General features: G+C 35.5%; 1 protein-coding gene and 1 pseudogene across 1 annotated transcript; both read right to left on the bottom strand.

Annotated features, from left to right (window-relative positions):
• Positions 1-7,616: 7,616 nt before the first annotated feature.
• On the bottom strand, positions 7,617-8,328 carry LOC114544488 (annotated as a pseudogene).
• A 4,080-nt stretch (positions 8,329-12,408) lies between these two features.
• On the bottom strand, positions 12,409-17,382 carry LOC114544500 (ladderlectin-like). The gene is made up of 4 exons (XM_028563123.1): positions 17,243-17,382; positions 14,747-14,973; positions 14,447-14,489; positions 12,409-12,803 (listed from the first exon to the last, which is right to left on the bottom strand). Exons 1-4 carry the CDS (start codon positions 17,340-17,342, stop codon positions 12,409-12,411), a joined length of 765 nt encoding a protein of 254 aa, XP_028418924.1. The 5' UTR covers positions 17,343-17,382.
• Positions 17,383-17,926: the final 544 nt, after the last annotated feature.

The raw sequence follows: 17,926 nt of genomic DNA on the forward strand, positions 1-17,926 counted from the left end.
AATTTATAATCTCTATGACCAGAAATGCGGGTCGGGTCCAAAAAATATTCTTTCACAGGGACATACTTGGGAATCTCGACCTCAAATTTTAATTGGTTAAAGTGCCTATATCACTTGTGAGATTTTCACGGATTTGAATAGAGCTTGAAAAATTAGTTTATAAGTTCTACGACCCTATTTGACCTCGTTGAATAGTTTCAGGAATATTTACATCTAAACATGACGATTTGCCTAAATTTCCGTCGTGCTCGGGGGCCTGGGACTCAGGAACCGAGTTCTTGTCAAACATAATAATTATAATCATTGTAATTTTACTTCGATCTCTAATAACGTAAAATATTTTGTGAAAAACTCGCCCAGTTGCTACAGCCATACACAACGCACCGTTCCCGCATTTTTTTTCTTGAAAAGCGCAAACTATGTCGCCAGTGAGACTCTTCATGTTTACATTATAAAAGACGGCGTGTTTGCAAATCATTCCTGAGTCCCAGTCCCGCCAACCGACGTATTTTCAAAACTATTTATTTATATCAAAAAAGGTTTTAGAACTTATAAACAAATTTTTCAAACTCTATTCAAATCCGTAAAGATCCCACAAGTGATATAGGCACTTTAAAAAACAATAAAATTAATGACATTAAAGCAGCGAACGACACAATGTTTGTAGATTTAACGCTTAACTAAACATTTCTATGTAAACATTTATATTCAAATGATTAATTTGAATAAAAGCAAGTTTCGATTGCGTCCCAGGATTCTCGACAAGCACACGCCGTTTGTTTATCTTTTTTTTGTCCAATCAGAAATGGCAAATAGGCAAAAGTTTTGTACATTTTTTGTACCTCCAAAATTTATTTGTCATAATTTATTTGAGAGATTCTCGTTGTGTAAATATGAAATTTTGCTAGTGAATTTCGCATGCATGTATGTATATTATTACAAGAGTTTCCATCTCTTTAGCTATATCTTATGCTTTCCAAACACCGACGTGACTGAACTCACAACGCACTGGACTAATTTTTATTATTTCAAAAATATTTATTAGGATCCCTATGCTAAATTACGCATGCTTGACATCCATGTTGGCCTGCATTTCTGGCCATGACAAATTCGAATATTCACAATGAACATGCATCCAAAAATGAGCGATCATTCATTAATTGGATTGAAAGTTGATTATTTAGGTGAGTAAAAATAAAGCTAGAGTAACAGCAAATCCCTTCACTGACTTGGTCACCACATCTTTTTTGACAGCTGTATGCATGGAGGTCATCAAATGCTGTGTGGATTACCTCGCAAGAAAAAGTAAACTAGTCCGTTGCGTATCATATATAAGTGTATGATGTATGTATATAACCTTAAAGACACTTTACAGTCGCTAATGTAAACAACTGCCATGCATGTTTACATTTCCAATCACTATATTTTTAAAGATATCAAAAACGGTCAGAATATTTGACACTATTTTATGGTTCGCGAGAGTTCTTATGAGTTTAATCTGGAGTTATTTTATAATCTGAGCAATAGTTCTCATTAGTATAATCTGCATGAGTTCCTATCAGTGGGTTATTTTCAGAAAAGTAATAAACGTGCTAAATCTCAACAATTTTAAATCAAGTAGTCTACCATTGTTATGAGCCGAACCAATACGTTAAAGCCACTGTAACTTGCCTTTAACAAAGCTTACAAAACAACTATTGAGACCTCCTTCAGAATTCATAATAATTATTAAGAGTTATGAGGAGCACATGCATGTTTAGTATCATATGTATGCCAAGTTACCAGAAGGAAAGCGACCAGCAAACAAATTATACTGTTTGTCAGTTTTACACGTACTGGAAAGCTAACAATAAATAGTTACGATACATTGAATTAGCCTAGATATTTTTGAAATAATGAATTTACTTTACTTCTATTGGGAAATTGGGCGAAGTAGCTCGCAATTGAAAAGTTAAAAACAAAGCTTATGAACAAAACTATGAATTTATCAATCTGAAAACGTATAATTTTTTGACAAAAAGCAAAGATCATTTTGCGTACCTGAGTCCGTCAACCTGAACAAGGCACTTGACACCATTGCCTTTGAAGCCTGAATACACAGCAGTAAGAGATAGATACGAAGCATTTCCTAAAAATTCATATCGCAGAGCCGTTGAATAATAAATTCGTAGACCATTACCAGAAATTTGCGACATGATAATTTGCATTTATACTAATTTGCATTTAACTTTCAGCATAATGGTCTTCAACTTTTACTATAAAATACATAATAATTATAGTAAATATACAAAACCTAAAAATGCCGTTGACCTAGACCGTGCCTACTGTTTGCCGACCTCTGGGTCAATAGAACAGCCGTTTCCCAACGTTTTAATTATCGAATTACTTACCTTAGGTATTTCTACGTTCGGCCAACTGATTGTGAACAAATGTGTATATAGCCTTCGTATTGTTCAAGTTCCTGATAGGACTGATAATATTTTTTAAAGTGATTGCAGTGAAAATCCGAGCCGTACAGAAAAGTTTATTCGCAAATACGAAAGACAATATCTTTAACATTTTTTTGGTATATTACACGTCAATTCATCAACTACCTGAATCGAGATATTCGAATCAATGAGAGCGATTTTATAAGTTCGTTGACAGAGCACGGATAAAACTTTGAGCAATATATTTTTAAATTTGGCAGATTGCAGAAATGCCCCAGCTAAAAAATTTGGTTACCAAAACGTTTCTAAACAGCTGCTCTACCGATCTAGAGGTCGGCAAACAGTAGACAAGGTCTAAGGCAACGGCATTTTTAAGTTTTGTATATTTACTATATGTATTTTATAGTAAAAGTTGAAGGCCATTATGCTGAAAGTTAAATGCAAATTAGTATACATGCAAATTATCATGTCGCAAATTTCTGGTAATGTATGAAATAAAAATGAAAGCGAGATAAATTTAAGAAGGAAACTTCATCTGAGACACTCTTTTTTACCAGTCGCTACGGTAGCCAGGTTGAGGGGGGTATAGGGGTAATTCATATATTCATGTTACGCAGGATTAATTTCTTTTTATATCGATTGTCTTTAAGAAGTGGTTTGCTGATTATAACTTGCGATTCCTGTTCGAATACTTGACCGATTTTAACAAAAATAGGCACACTTTAAAGAAGAAATTGTCCTCAGTAGATACATGTTTTTTTATATCAATATGTTGTCAATTCGCTAAGATATTCACTTTAAAGAGCATGTGCTTTTTATATTATTCAATATTGCACATCAAAGCGGCCTAATCCTTAAAATATTGCCCAAAATGCAAACGAACACGGGTTGCAGTGGTTTAGTTCACATATTCAGGATTATTTTGATATCTTTAGCGTCAAAATCGAGCCATTAGAAGATTTTTGCCGTTTTTTTATATAAACATACATTGATGATATGAATTTCGCGTCAATTTTACGTCAGAAATCGATTTCCGGGGTCAAATTTACCCTAGGGGGAAGGCATTAGGGAGTTTTGTCACATTTTCTAACCGCATGACAACATTCCGAGCATGCGGTAAGAATGCGCTTAGCAACAAATATCGCTTAGAACTTATAAAATGCTATTTTCTCCGCTTCTTTTGCACATCCTACCCTAACAATTACTCAGAACTATAACAGAATGATAGTATGTAAAATTCAGACATTTTAAAGAACACAGAGCACAAAAAAAGCGAGAAAATACTGAATTTCTAAAGTAATATGGTTGCTATGGGGAGTAATTTGAGATAACAAAGCAACATATTATTTGATTCATGTTTTGACTTATAATACAAATGCAGTTTATTAATATATGCAGGTTTTAAAATACTATTTAAATCGTCTTTTCAAGCTCTATCGTTTGGTGGTATTCCAGGGTCTTTAGTCCAAATACTTGCTGAGATATTTAATGTTTTGCTTTTCCCGACAATATTGTCGGGTTGAATATCCACTTGTCGACAATGAGTTAAAGTCTGTTAACATGAATATAAATTATGAATATGGCCCCTCAATTATTAAATGGCTACGCTACTGCTGTTTACTTATGATTAATTATTTCTTTACACATGGATCTTGTTTACATTTAATTTTACAAAATTTGATAAATAAACAAATTCAAAATAACAAATATTTTAAATTCTAAAAAATCATCATTATAAGTGTCAAAGAAATATTATGAAATCTAATACATCTCAAACTTGTCAGCAATTTAGCTGGGTTTTTTCCACAGATTGTTTTTGAAACAGTGCTTTAAAAATAATGAATGTGCTTTTTTGAGTATTTTGCAATCCAGTAACCGCTTTAGACAGACAAAATAAAATGTAACTGTATAATCCTGTAAATAATAACCAGGGGCCGGTTGTATCAAGCCCGTTTAGCTTAAACGGTGGTTAAGTTCAAAATAGAAAGCAAGTCTATCGTTTCATTCAAGAAGCAAAGTAAATGTTTTTAACCTTAATACAAAGATACTGTCTACAACTACATATTCAGTGCATAAAATTCAAGTTGACTCATTCAAGAGAGATGTAAGAGTGTTATTTAATTTTGACTTATCCGCCGTTTAAGCTAAACGGCCTTGATACAACCGGCCCCAGTACTGTATCTCATAAGCTTTAGATCCTTATGAAACTTTTAATTTAGAGGTTGCAATATCGTATATATAGGGCCTTAAAAATCAGATGTTCTCCCCACTTAATAAATAATATTGAAGCACCCACAAAAGCACGATCTGATGAAGAGTAATATGTATCTTATAATTATATATTTAGTAATTGTTGCTTTTCGGAGATGATTATTCCAAAGTACCACAATGTACCTGAAGCGCCCCTTCCATTTTAGCCATGGGTACCGCACCGTACAACACCTATTGCGCTGTTTCTCTTATGATTAAGTTGAAATGTTATTTTAGGATGGAGTGTTTCTCAGGATTTAGGATCAGTGTAAATATTTCAAGCGTCTTCTAGCTAATATTTCTTTTTGGCTGATAAACGTTTTGGATTAACTTTTGTGGATACAAATTATCATTCATTCGTAATAAGAACATATTTTACATTTGATGAGATATCTCATAAGGCTAGACGGTCTAGCATGTTATTAAAGCTTCGATTTCCCATTCCCCCCAATTATATATGATTATTCATATAAAATCTGACAATATAAGCTGGTTCTATTATTGAGCTCCAGCTGTTGCATTAAATCACAGGTATCAGGCAGTGAAACAGCGTGAATAAGATCACAAAGTGTAAGTTTCCTCTCCCGATTTGATGATTACTAGACGTTATCATGAATTTATTCAAAATATAATAATGGTCACAATTGTATTATAGAGAGTTCTCTTACCTAGAGATGAAATAGAAGTAATGAAGCCAATAACGAACATTGTACTTGTGAAAATATGATACATAATTATTTCTTACCTATGCTTGTACGTTGATCAATGTTTCGAGAATGGTCAAGAATTTACTTTTGCAAAAAAATATGACACTTTGTGTGTTATATGTCTGCAAGCCAGCTGCCACTCTTAAAACAAGAATTGACTTTTTTAATAAGAAAATTAAACATCCCTCTTCGCCTGATTTCCTTTTTTCTCACCGGTTATTAGGTTAGGCAATGGAGCGATTATTCCTATGTAAATCCAACGTAAAAATATCAATTAAAAATCTTCGATATAGGACAATATGCAGATTAGTAGAAATGGCTAAAATTTTTAGGAAAGGCGTTAACTGCAGCTACATTTGAGTAAATGGAAATTTGGAATTTGATCGAAAGATCTAATCGTAATCAAAATCAATGATTACACGCGACCAAAATTTGTTCCAAAAGTCTGGCGTAATTAGAATACTTATTTTCAAAGAAATTCAAAACAATTCCGTCCGTACGATCGATCGGTAATTTAAAAATACTGTAATGATAATTCATTGAAGACAGGCCAGCATGCAGTTTCAAATTTTAGCGTAAATTTTAGCTGTTCAAAATATAGTGAAAATTTGGTGTAGCTATATTTATGGAATCTATCTGCATGTCCATCTCAGACACAATTGATCGACCAGGGTATGAAAAGGAAAATGACATGACTCCTTTATTAAAGGCATAATTCTAAGTTCAGGGATGCCTAATGGCTCTCCCAATCTTAACTTGCTTGTTTTCCTTAGATTGCATTAAAAAACTAGATATCGATGGTTACTTTTACTAAAAATTATTTATTGTGTCATTTTAGACGTTCGAGTTTTAGAACTTTGCGCATTAATTTCAAATACGTACACATAGAAATTCACCTGCATTCATGCATTGCTGATGACATCAGTAATAAAAAAACTGTACAAATATATCAATATAAATATTATACAGGCTTGTGCGATTTATCATGTCTAGATGCAATTATGCTATCTTCGGCGGCATGTACCATGGGAAATATATTATATAGGTACCGTTCGCATGATCCTGAATCTTCCTTAAACAGGAGCAGTAAAATAGTTATATATAATAGAAATTAGAAAACACAGTTGTTGACAAGGAAAAATCAGCTTAGCTAATCAGCAAGTCTAAAAGAAGCAACTAGCAAAAAAAGGCCCTTGCTGACTAATTTTGTCTCGTGTTATAACATGGCTGCCTTTTTAATCACGAATCTCCTGAAATGAATTATTGCGGATTTTTTAATCAGCAACAAATCATGTTAATATTGCATAATGATGCTAGACGGAATTGATAAAATTTACATAGGAATAGAAAGATTTTAGAAATTTTGCGCACGGAAAATTTTTCTGGCTATAGATTGGATTTTTCCGTCAGTTGAAACTCCAAATTTCCCTGTATTTAATTAGAATGTTAATAAAAATCAATGACTTGACACGTCTTATCACTGTTGCCTTTATTATGCATGTAGACAGGTGGCTAGATTGCATTTGTCTGTCAGTGTACATTCGAAATTTCCCTCTAGTTATATATAATATTCTTGAAATAATCTACGACCTGATACGTCTTGTACATAATTCTTTTTCTTGTGCATAAGAGTTTTCATTGTTGCTTTTACTCATGCATGCAGTACGAATAATCTAACCCAGAGCCGGCGATGAGTGTCCGCCGAGAGATTTATTGCGCCCGGGCATAGCATCTAATAAGATCAAATTCTATAGGTCATGCTGGACGTTTAATGGTCGTGGCCTTCAAGTCCATCGTTCCAACCCATTTTGCTGTGACAAAGTTTTTGAAATAGTATCTTCATCTTCATTTCTGTAGTAAAAGGTGTTAAAAATTTTCGGATCAAAAATTTTCGCCGTGAGATAAGTGGTTATAAGATTGCTCAGATCAAATGAAAGTATTTTCCTGATTCACGAATCCGCCCTTTTCGATAACAGGTTCTCCACATTAATAGTAATCAGCCCAATCCACAAGCAATAAATTCACTGTCTTACCAAAAGTTTTCCTTAACTACTTGAGGCATTCAAATGCGGCTTCTCCTAACCACTAGGAACAAATTTTTGCCATTTCCCAAGCCATAACTGCCGAAAGCTGAAAGGTCAATGAACGTTTAGCCGGTTGTGTTATACCTGAGCAACTTGACGTCACTGTCACTGGATTGCTATCCCAAGTGGAGGCAATGCGTCCTTTGCTAAGCACTAGCCCTTGATCCTTGGCTTCGGCTTTCGGCCAAAAGAATGAAGATTCTTTCGTTTGATTATATCGCGTCCTTAAGCTTTGGCCAGGAATGATAAGTATTATAATAGCTACTCATTGCCAGTTTTCCGTGAGCATTCGATGGCCACAATTTCATGAGTGTACCTTCGATGCTTCGAGCAATCTATGCCTCGTAACCTTTTTGCACATTGTGGTTAAAGTGGTTCAGTGCAACTTCATTTGAATGGGACTCCATCCAGCGGTCAATCTGTTCAAGACCTTTCACAATAGAGCCTGTGTAGCCACAGTCAATTCCGCAGTGGCAATTCAAGGCTTCGCCTTTATTGTCTTTATAGCATTTATCTACGTCAAAATAACGTATACCATACTCTAACTGTTCGGAGTAGCTCTTGTCATGGTTTCGAATGGAACAAGAAGTTGCTGCTCCACCACTGGCCCGAATAAAGAAGGCCATGAAATCCGGATCCTGCATTGTGACTGGCAGGATATGTTACTTGATCAATTCGTAAATCGCATAGATCTGGGAGACGATTACACTCCTTAGCAACCAGCGATTCACATTCCCTCAACTGAAAAAAAAATAATTGAGTAAATTTTATTGCGTACTTATTCTCATAATTATTGGTGTTCTATATCATACATGCATCGCTAATTTTTTTAAAACCGCGAACAGGAACATCCTTCATTATTAATTATTTTTTTCCCTGCAGGTTATAAGCGGAGATAATTAGAATGACTTAGCTTCCCTTTTTACGCAATGCGTACTTATTTTTCGTAAAAATAACACGCACGGCTTATTGTTCTTGAGGTATTGTTTTTGAGGTATGTAAATAACACAGGACATCGTTGATATACATATAAGAGGTAAATTAATCCACGACTGCTTGTGGTCCGGCGGAAGTTATATAGGGATGGTCATAAAAAATATCAACTACTCAGCCCCGGCCTGTCATTCTAGCTAAGGTCTACGTTAAACGTTGCATTTTGGTCGCGTCCAGTGCAATAGATATATGATGATAAATCAAATTATTTGAATTGCATTCGACACGACCAAAATATGCGATGTATAAACGGGCCTAAGTCGTATTTACCATGCAGTGCAGGAAAGTCACATTTTTTCCTCGGCAACCCTAGTTTAAATCCGCGCAAACTCATTGAAAGCGTTTATTTCTTTCTTGTGTAATTGGAAATCCCTACTAATTTAGGAACGTCCATCTTATACCTTCGCTGAAATAAGAATAGCATGGAAAAAATCGCAAAGCGTAAAAACTCTGCACACTTTTTTATCTCATTGATAATCATTAACACAAAGTGTATTGGTTAACAAATCTCTACTAGCTTGAATGTATTTTGCTTGACATATCTCAAAACCCAAATATTAATTAGAAATAACAAAAGAACAGCTTTTTTCTTTAGTTCGCTCAAATCAGTCAAATGATGTAATATCATAATCTTTCTATACAATAAATATATAAAGTATGCTTTAAGGAGAATTTTAGGCCATCGCACTAAACATGCAATTTATATTTTACCTTGCTTGAAGAATCCGTTCCTATAATGCTTTATTCAATGCCATATTATCCATATTGTTTTTTATTGTTTGATCAACTATGTGTAACTTTCATTAACCAGGTATGGTATCTAGGGGTAAGGAAGGGGTAAGACGCGGAAGCAGAAAGAGGAGTAAGACGCGGAAGCAGAGAAAAGGGTAACACGCGGAAAAGAGGGTAAAATGCGAAGAGGAGGGTAGAACGCCGAAAAAAGGTTAAAAGCGGAAAAAGGGGTAAGATGCGGAAAAAAATAAAACGCGGAAAAAATGGTAAAACGAAGATAAAAAAGGGTAAAACGCGGGAAAGCGCTTGCCGTACGGCGAAAGCTAAGTACTGTTTACATAACGCGCAATAAATTTGGTCAAAACATCTATCCACCTTCTGTCAAATTTACCCAGTGCGAAGCCCACCTTCAAAATGTCCTAAAGCATTCTCTTAACGAAGCAATTACTGACGAACCAATGGAAATCCAGTGGCGTAGGCAGCCCGACAATTTAGTCATGCTATGCTAATATTTTGGTGTTCATCGACTGTGAAAACACTGAATTTCTAAAGAAATGAATAATGATAATAACATAAATTTGCATAGCATGACTAAATCGTCAGGCTGGCTACGCCACTGTGGAATTCCACCAAAGACCATGCTATAATATCGAATACAACATAATTATGCAACTCCACCAAATACGTATGGAAAGAGTTTTGCTCTGGTCATGAAGATATAGATTTAATGCCACAATGACAATAATCAAGGATCTTTCTTCTCAATTATCACCAAGTTCGCCTTACCACATCTCAACAAGGTCTGTTCATCAGCTCAAACAAAACTTCCTAAAAGCATTTATAACTTTACCACACGCTATATAAACAGTTTTCTTTCCACGCGAAAAAATCTTTAGAGATAGCGAATGTTTTCAGGTTCATGTCTCAACCGATCAATATACTGCATGTGGTCGCTGGTTGTCAATTTTCCCGCCAATACTGTACAAACTACATGCAGTCGGTTTTGTTGAAGCCAGGTGGTTTCAAATATCCATCTAGTATCCTAACTATTAATTCGTATCATCCTGATCTACTAATATCACACCCGGATGGCACCCTCTATGTGGTTGAACTGACTGTTGGCTATGACACAAACCTTTACAATAACGTTAAGCGGAAAGGACACAAATATAGAGAACTGGTAAAAGAAAAAAGGCAGAATTTTGTGACGTTTTAAATTAATTCATCTCTCAATAAGTTCAGGTGTTTTTAAAAAAAATAGACAAATCTGTAATAATCAAATCCAATAATTATATGGTCACCTTTGTGTTGGAACTATCTGTTTTAGGTTATAATGGATCAAAAGATCATGCACATCCCAATGATTTAAATCAGCAAGGATTTCAACCCATGCCAGTCCTTATGGAATAGCTTAACCAAATCTGTTTTATCTATGATATTATAGGATACAAGATCCCTGTGTTTTTGTACAACGGTATCCCGCGGGTAGTATAAAACACAGCAAATTAATTGTCTTGAAAGACGATAAGGGCGTAAAGAGATCTAAACTTACATGCACTAAAAAGCCTCATTCTCTAGGTCATATCTTCTTTAAGGCTAATTTCCACTCCGAAAAACGAGCAGCGGATCGGATCGGACTTTTTCCCGAGCTTCTCCGATCCATAAAGTGATTTCGGATCGGATAAAAAAAGTTAAAAATATTTGAACTTTTTTTATCCGGTCTCGGACGCTTTCGGATCAATATAAGCCAAAAATTTCAACAGATGGTGCACGCGCGGATAATCTTTCGTTCCGATCCGATCCGCTGCTCGTTTTCCGGAGTGGAAATTAGCCTTTACATGGTATATCGGTAGAGAGGAAGGCAGATACAACCACCTCGAATGTAGAACCTGTCGTTTCGAAAGATCTGATTCCTACTTATGGATATTATTTAATCATTTATTCCATGGCTGTAAATCACGTCTTTTTAATAGCAACAAATTCCAGCGACTCCATATTTTAAAAGAACTGACAACTTATCATTTTTTAGGTAACAGTGAATGCGTATTTATAGATAGTATGATAGGCATACTTAGGCATCTCGAATTTTCCTCAAATTTTCGGTGGTGAAAGATAAATGAAATTTATGTTTTGGATGTGGTCAAACAGGACTTCTCAATTGTGGGTTACATAAAAAGCATATTTGAACAATTCTCTCCTTATTACTTAGGCGCGACACCATATTGAATTTCTAAATTAGCGCATGCTTGCAAAGATCCTTTTGGTCTGCACTTCTGACCATGCCGTAGTGAATTACATAATGATTGATTCCTTCTTTTCATGAAAGAAACTCTGATAAGACTCTGGAATTTTTAATATTTTCGGGCATCTAGAGCAGAAAAATTTATACAATGTTTTGTTCTACCCCAACTAAGGTGGAATCTCGTGGAAGCCCTAAGCACATTCCATGCCTCTGAAGTGAAAATTGTATCAATTGGACCGTGGCTTTTAACCGAACGCTTGGTTTTCATTGGTACATCGAAACGGGCAATTTTTACTGTAATAGGCTGCCCATATATTAGACAGTAGCGTAGCCAGCCTGACAATTTGTCCCACTGTGCTATCATTTCTGTGTTCATTGACTGTGAAAACAATGAATTTCTAAAGAAGTGAATGATTATAACTCAAAATTTACATATTATTTAATTATTATTATTTAAACATATCTAAATAGGATAACCTCTTCAGTTAAAAGTAACTGCTATCAATAAGGGTCCTGGTAGCGGGACAAAATCGTCAGGCTGGCTACGCCACTAATATAGTGGTAATTTTAGCGACTATATTTAGGTTGCTGAAGGATTAGAATTTATTTTTATTAGGCTGTTACCACCCTTTTGTTGAACAGTAATGTTGTTTATTAGTAAGCTTTTCGGTTAAAACTGATACAAACACTACAAAAGTCGGTCCCAAAACGTAAGATGTACCCCGATATTTTTTTCATGTGGCGATATAACCTTATTAAACGAAAAATGGTGCAATATAATCAAATTAATATTTACATACATTTCTACCGCTTTTATAACTTTTCACTTCTCAATACAGGACGGATATAGATAACTGGTAAAACCTGCATCTTGAATAATCTAAAATCGCTGATTATCTAGTTAAATACAAAGTTTAAGTACATTGTTAGAAGTTGCGTGCCCAGGTGTGTTTTGCTTCTGTTTCTTATTATTAGACCTTGATTTCGCAAACAAAGTGCCTGGAACTGAAACAATTTACGTCATTCCATTTTCCGTCGTTGATGCGCAAGGCGACACAATCTTCCTCTCCCTTGCGATCATTCGGTTCGCCACGACCCCAATTTTTGTAGGATGGTTTAGTTCCATCGACAGTTTCAAACTTGTTTTCCCGATTAACTCTGAACAGACCAATATAGGGGTGACGAGCGATTTGATTTTTTATCTCATTGAAGATAAATCGATTTTCTTCAGCATTTGTTGGTACAGCCAAGTCGCCGCCTTGTGAAGTACAGTTCTTCCTCGCCGTGGACGAAGATGATGTAACATTACCACTGATATAGTAGCAACGACCATTATATTCTTTCCAATTAAGCGGGCAAGTGGGGGCTAGAGAAGATATAGAATGTTTATATATCACATTCGATCATCGTTTACAATTCCTGCAGCGATTTTCTTCTTTTGACAGATGGAAACAGGCAAAAAGGTTATCAATGCTCTAATGTTGCAAAAAAATTAAAAATGCACGCAATTTGCAAATAAAACAGTGACTGATGAAAAGAGAAGATTAAACCAGAAAAGATTGCGACCATTGATGTTACGTTCTATGTGTGATGTAGTTTTATTTTTCTCAATAAATCAAACGACATTCCGCAGATACTGAGCTTCCCAAAATGTATATGTATATATGAAATACAGTCTTGTGAACTGGCGCTGGTTTCTGCAGGGGGGGGGGAAATATAATAGAAAATTTGAAAATGGATTACCAAAATATTAAGTATAAAACTACAACATGAGGTTGAAGAAGAGAAAATTAGTGTGGTCCTGCGAGCTGTATTTACGGTTATATCTCCAAAAAAGAAATTAATTGTGCTTTCTTGTCTTCGCCTGTGGGAGGTCATTGCAAAGTTTAGCACAACTGTACTTAAAGCGTTTCTTCCTGAAATGGCGTCTCGATTTTGGAAGGGACAAATCAGTGGAAGTGGACGATATAAGTCATCGTCAGAAAGAAAGTAACAACATTAATACGAGATATGCCGATCAAATCAGGGAAAAAAGTTATAAACTGTATGAGACGCAAAACAAACATAATAAAGGATAGTAATGATTTTCACTTTTTAAAATTGACTCCTATAGCGGGTGAATACTCGAAAAGAACAGACATAGTCGCCAAGCCTAAAATTTGCCTTAAAAAGTTAACTTTTCAGATGCTGTTGCATAACTAAAACGATAAATAGGGGGGGGGGTGATATTCATATAATTATGCAGTTCTGCCCTACGGATTCCTTTTGTAAGTGCAATGGATTAAAAAAGAAATCCGTCGGGCAGAACTGAATATAATTATTATGAATATTCTCTTCCCCCCCGCCATTATCAATCTAGTTACGCTCTTGGCAATCTGCAATGGTAGCCTTATCCGTGTACAATGTTAATGCTACGACGTTAATGAACGTTGTGTAATAGCCTTGAATATTCTGTATATTGTTGAACGTTGTGTAATAATTATTCCGGCGTCAGCGATGGAGTTGAAAATTCGCCTCGGTTTTTTTTTTTTTGTATTTTATATTTTATATTTTTTGTATTATTTTTTTATTACTTTTCGTTTTCGCAAGTGTGTTTTGTTGCGACATATGTTTATCGATCAATCGCGAACCGCAAATCCCGGTTTGACGTTTAAATTAATTTCGCTGTTTGACGAGTGCAGTTATTCATCAATTTGTCATTAATGGCAATTTTCATTTCACATTACAACCCGAAAACGCATATTGGATTTTAACCTTTTGGCAGCATTTGATACTTAGTTTAGAGCAACATGAGACTTAATTATTTCACACATGTGCGGAACAGGAAGGGAAGATTTTGTTTGGGGAAGGAAAAATCCTGGATCCGCCCCTGCGAAATTCGGAGAAAAAACCAAACATTTAGGCATATTTGCGGAAAACAAATGGCAACGAAACATTTAGGAAAAAATACAAAGTCTGCTCTCATGATAGTATATGTAAGAAGATTCAAGCGCCAAGTAAGTAACTTACCCTTTGAAGAGCCATCGACCCTTGAATCACTTTTATCTTGCGACTACAATAAAGAAGCGTCAATTTTTGGTGTAAAGTTGCCCTATCGGCAGTAAAACTAATTATCTTGCAAAAAAAACCTGCTAGAGTCATTGTAAATGTACCAGCCGAAATGAAAATTACAACAATGTTAAAGCAACTATTTGCACATGAATAACCAGAGGCGTCGAAACCACAGAGACAGACGGGGCAATAGGCAGCTGCCACCACTGCTCTTAGCTCACGATGAAAAACAGGGGTAGTTCAAAGACAGTGGCTTACTTTTTCCAGTATTTCATAGTAATTCACGTTTCTCATTAGTTCAAATTCCTCAGGATATGTTGACTTGACGGCGTTGTTCAGCTCGCAATTTGTGCCGGAATGAGACTGTTTTTCTTTATTGAAATTTATCGATTTGCAAGCGGGATGCCTTGTCAAGCATTTCTGAGCGCAGTGGAAAGCATCCAATGCACTATATTCGTGGGTCACATGACCAACCAATCTGTAACCTGAAGCGAAAGGAAATTTATACTATGAAAGTATCAACGAGAGAAACATAATGGATTCCTTGAATGAACGAAGAATAATTCCATCCTCTTCTCAAAATGGCTTGTCAATAAAAAAAATTATTTGGTAAAAAACAAAATGAGATATTTATGTGAACCAAATGCTCTCGCCATTTTCGCATGATTAAGATTAAGGCTGCATGCATGGTTTTCATTTAGTCGCAATTGTTGTGAACGTGGCAGGGTGGTTGATGCGTTAGAAAAAGAATTGTTGGTATGCGTTTAAAGTGGCCAAATGCGAATGACATTTTACATTTACATATACAGTACATAGAAGAAGGAAAAAGGAGATAATAAGTGATTTCCTATTGAACGAGTCCACAGCGGTGAAGATGGCATGTTTACGACACTAGACCTTTGTAAGTATGTATGTATGTAAAACTTTATTTAAAGACACTTGCCCCGACAACAATAAGTTGATTTCCACGGGGGGCGTCTACACGATTAAAAATTACAAAAATGTAGGAAAATAAAAGCTATGTACAAGTTGGTGTGACCCCGGATATTATGGTTAGAATGTCTTAGAATATATTCCTTACATTGGAGTTACGTTTCAGCTGGCTTTGAATGCAATTAAAGTACCTTTAATTTGCATTATCGACTACTCTTTTATCTATGCAAGGAAATGCAATCAAATCACCGCAGCTGAAAAGAGCGTGCTGAAATTACTAGAAGTCCAAACTTTGGTTGCGTGATGTCGTAAATATGGAAAGTATATGGCCTTGCAAAGTTTACAAATTTGTATACTCTTTTATTTTACAAACGGGAATTGTTAGCAAGTTAAGCCAAAATAATGGTCTCTCATGGTGGTTGTATACCAAGTGCAACACCACTACAAATCTTTCTACCTAGCATGTCTTTTAATACTATGAATTTTACTAACAATTTGACTGAGAGCCTAGAACTTTTGCACAGTAAAGTACATCCCACGGTATTCTATAACATTTCGCATCCAAACTTTGCATTTCTAGTAATTCGGTACGCTCTTTTCAGCTGTGGTAATTTTATTTGGTTATCTTGCATAGGTAAAAAAGTAGTCTAAATGCAAACAGTCTATTATGACTAAAATAATGAAAAGCAGGGGGCGCTTGTATCAAGCCCGATTAGCTTAATGTTGCACTTGTCAAAATGAAATAAACGTCATTAAATAGGTCTGTCTTGAATGGGTTAACACGAATATTTTGTGTCTGAGTATGTCGTTGCATATTCGGAACAGTATCGTTGTGTTAAGGTTAAAAATCTATATTGTGCATGTTGAATAAAACGATATAAATTATTTGCTTTCTATTTTGAGCTTATAAGCTAAAGCGGCAAGATACAACCGGCACCTCCCCCTAAAGTCAACGCACAATTACAGAGCAATGTTGGATTTATCCTGACGTAAGCAGAATAAATTGTTAAATCCATGCACAAATCCGGAAGGAATAATTCTGTCAAAGTTCAACAAGAATGTAGTAGGTATCTAGACAGGGGCGCCGGAATATCGATAATAACGGGGGCAGATATTCATATATTCGTGTTCTGCATTATTAACTCCTTTTGAAATCGATTGTTTTTACGATCTGCGAACACGAATATATGAATATCTGCCCCCGTTATTATCGATATTCCGGCGCCCCTGTATCTAGAGCCGTCACTAGAAGCTTAATGTTGGAGGGGCAATGTGTATTCATATATTCATGTTCGTACAACCGTAGAAAAACAGCAAACAAAAGAGATCAGATCAGTCGGGCATACATAAGACGAATAATTATACAGTATGAATATGCCCCCCCCCCCCGATTAAGCTTCTAGCGCCGGGCCTGTGTGAATCGCATTTAGTTTATGATCCAATGTTTCCACAAGTTTGAAAACATGGTCATATTTGGGAAACTGGTTTTGAAAGCAAAATTTGTTTATTTCCCTTTAATGGGAATGAAAATAGGTCTAATGAACACAAGAAGCATTAGGCAGAACTGTATGGCAAGCTATCGTATACATACATTAACCGCGATTAACCTATATAGGCCAAACTCGGTGTGATCGCGGTTCACTCACTGGGGTTAAACCTCGGCCTTACTCAGTCTGACAGACATTTCTTAATATTTTTTAGATTTGGTTATTGTGTTGTCGTTCTCAGCTGTTCATAAAATTTCTTTCAAATATTTTTTAGAGGAATGGGCACACATAAATTTTATGAACCAATTTACCATAATTTTATGAAATTTCTTACCTGATGTTGCCAACTTAAACATGGAGCTTGATATCACAGAAATAGAAGTTTGCGTGCTCAGTAGCAAAAGAAAGAAAAGACGAATCCCGTGAACCTCCATGACACAGAGCAGATGGTCTTCAAATATTTCGACTGTGAAATTAAAAACAAAAAATTAATGAACTTGGGGCTCTACGGATTAAAAAATATCCCAACTTTGAGCCAGTGAGACTGGTGCATTTCGTTAGTTTGGTAGCCGATGCGTTTCAAATGTGCTTTGGTATCATGATATGAGCAAGCAGATTGTGATGTTGTGCAGAATTTTATTTCAGAAGACGTAGACAGTTCATTAATTGTAGCGTCAATCAACGTTATTAAAGGCCTCAATTTAATTTTAATTAAAGTCCCATTCAAATTTATATCGCCTTAAATTAATTGAAGGCCGCAACCGAAAAGAATATAATGAAAATGTAAATAGAAAATTCTGTAATAATTAAAAATTGTTTTATAGGTTTTGTCGCTTACGTTACTCAAAACACATGCACTTATACACAAAATCTGAAGCCTTGCAGATCACTTTAACTAGAAATAAATGCATGCAGCAACCCCTCGCCATTTCAAACGAAGCAAAATATTTCCTGAGCTAGCCAGACCTAACCTTCAATATTATGAAATGTCCTAAATGTAAAGCCGATAGCTGATGTT

The sequence above is a fragment of the Dendronephthya gigantea genome, unplaced genomic scaffold, assembly GCF_004324835.1.
Source record: "Dendronephthya gigantea isolate DGI-Jeju-01 unplaced genomic scaffold, DenGig_1.0 000004F, whole genome shotgun sequence".
In the NCBI taxonomy this organism is placed as follows: domain Eukaryota; kingdom Metazoa; phylum Cnidaria; class Anthozoa; order Malacalcyonacea; family Nephtheidae; genus Dendronephthya; species Dendronephthya gigantea.

Bases quoted from the DNA above. Each gene is read 5' to 3' on its own strand.
- LOC114544500 (XM_028563123.1), bottom strand. From the start codon at position 17,342: ATGGAGGTTCACGGGATTCGTCTTTTCTTTCTTTTGCTACTGAGCACG. The intron at 14,974-17,242 runs GTAAGAAATTTC...CTTTCGCTTCAG, and splicing joins GTTTAAGTTGGCAACATCAG to GTTACAGATTGGTTGGTCAT. The intron at 12,804-14,446 runs GTAAGTTACTTA...TATCTTCTCTAG, and splicing joins GGTCGATGGCTCTTCAAAGG to CCCCCACTTGCCCGCTTAAT.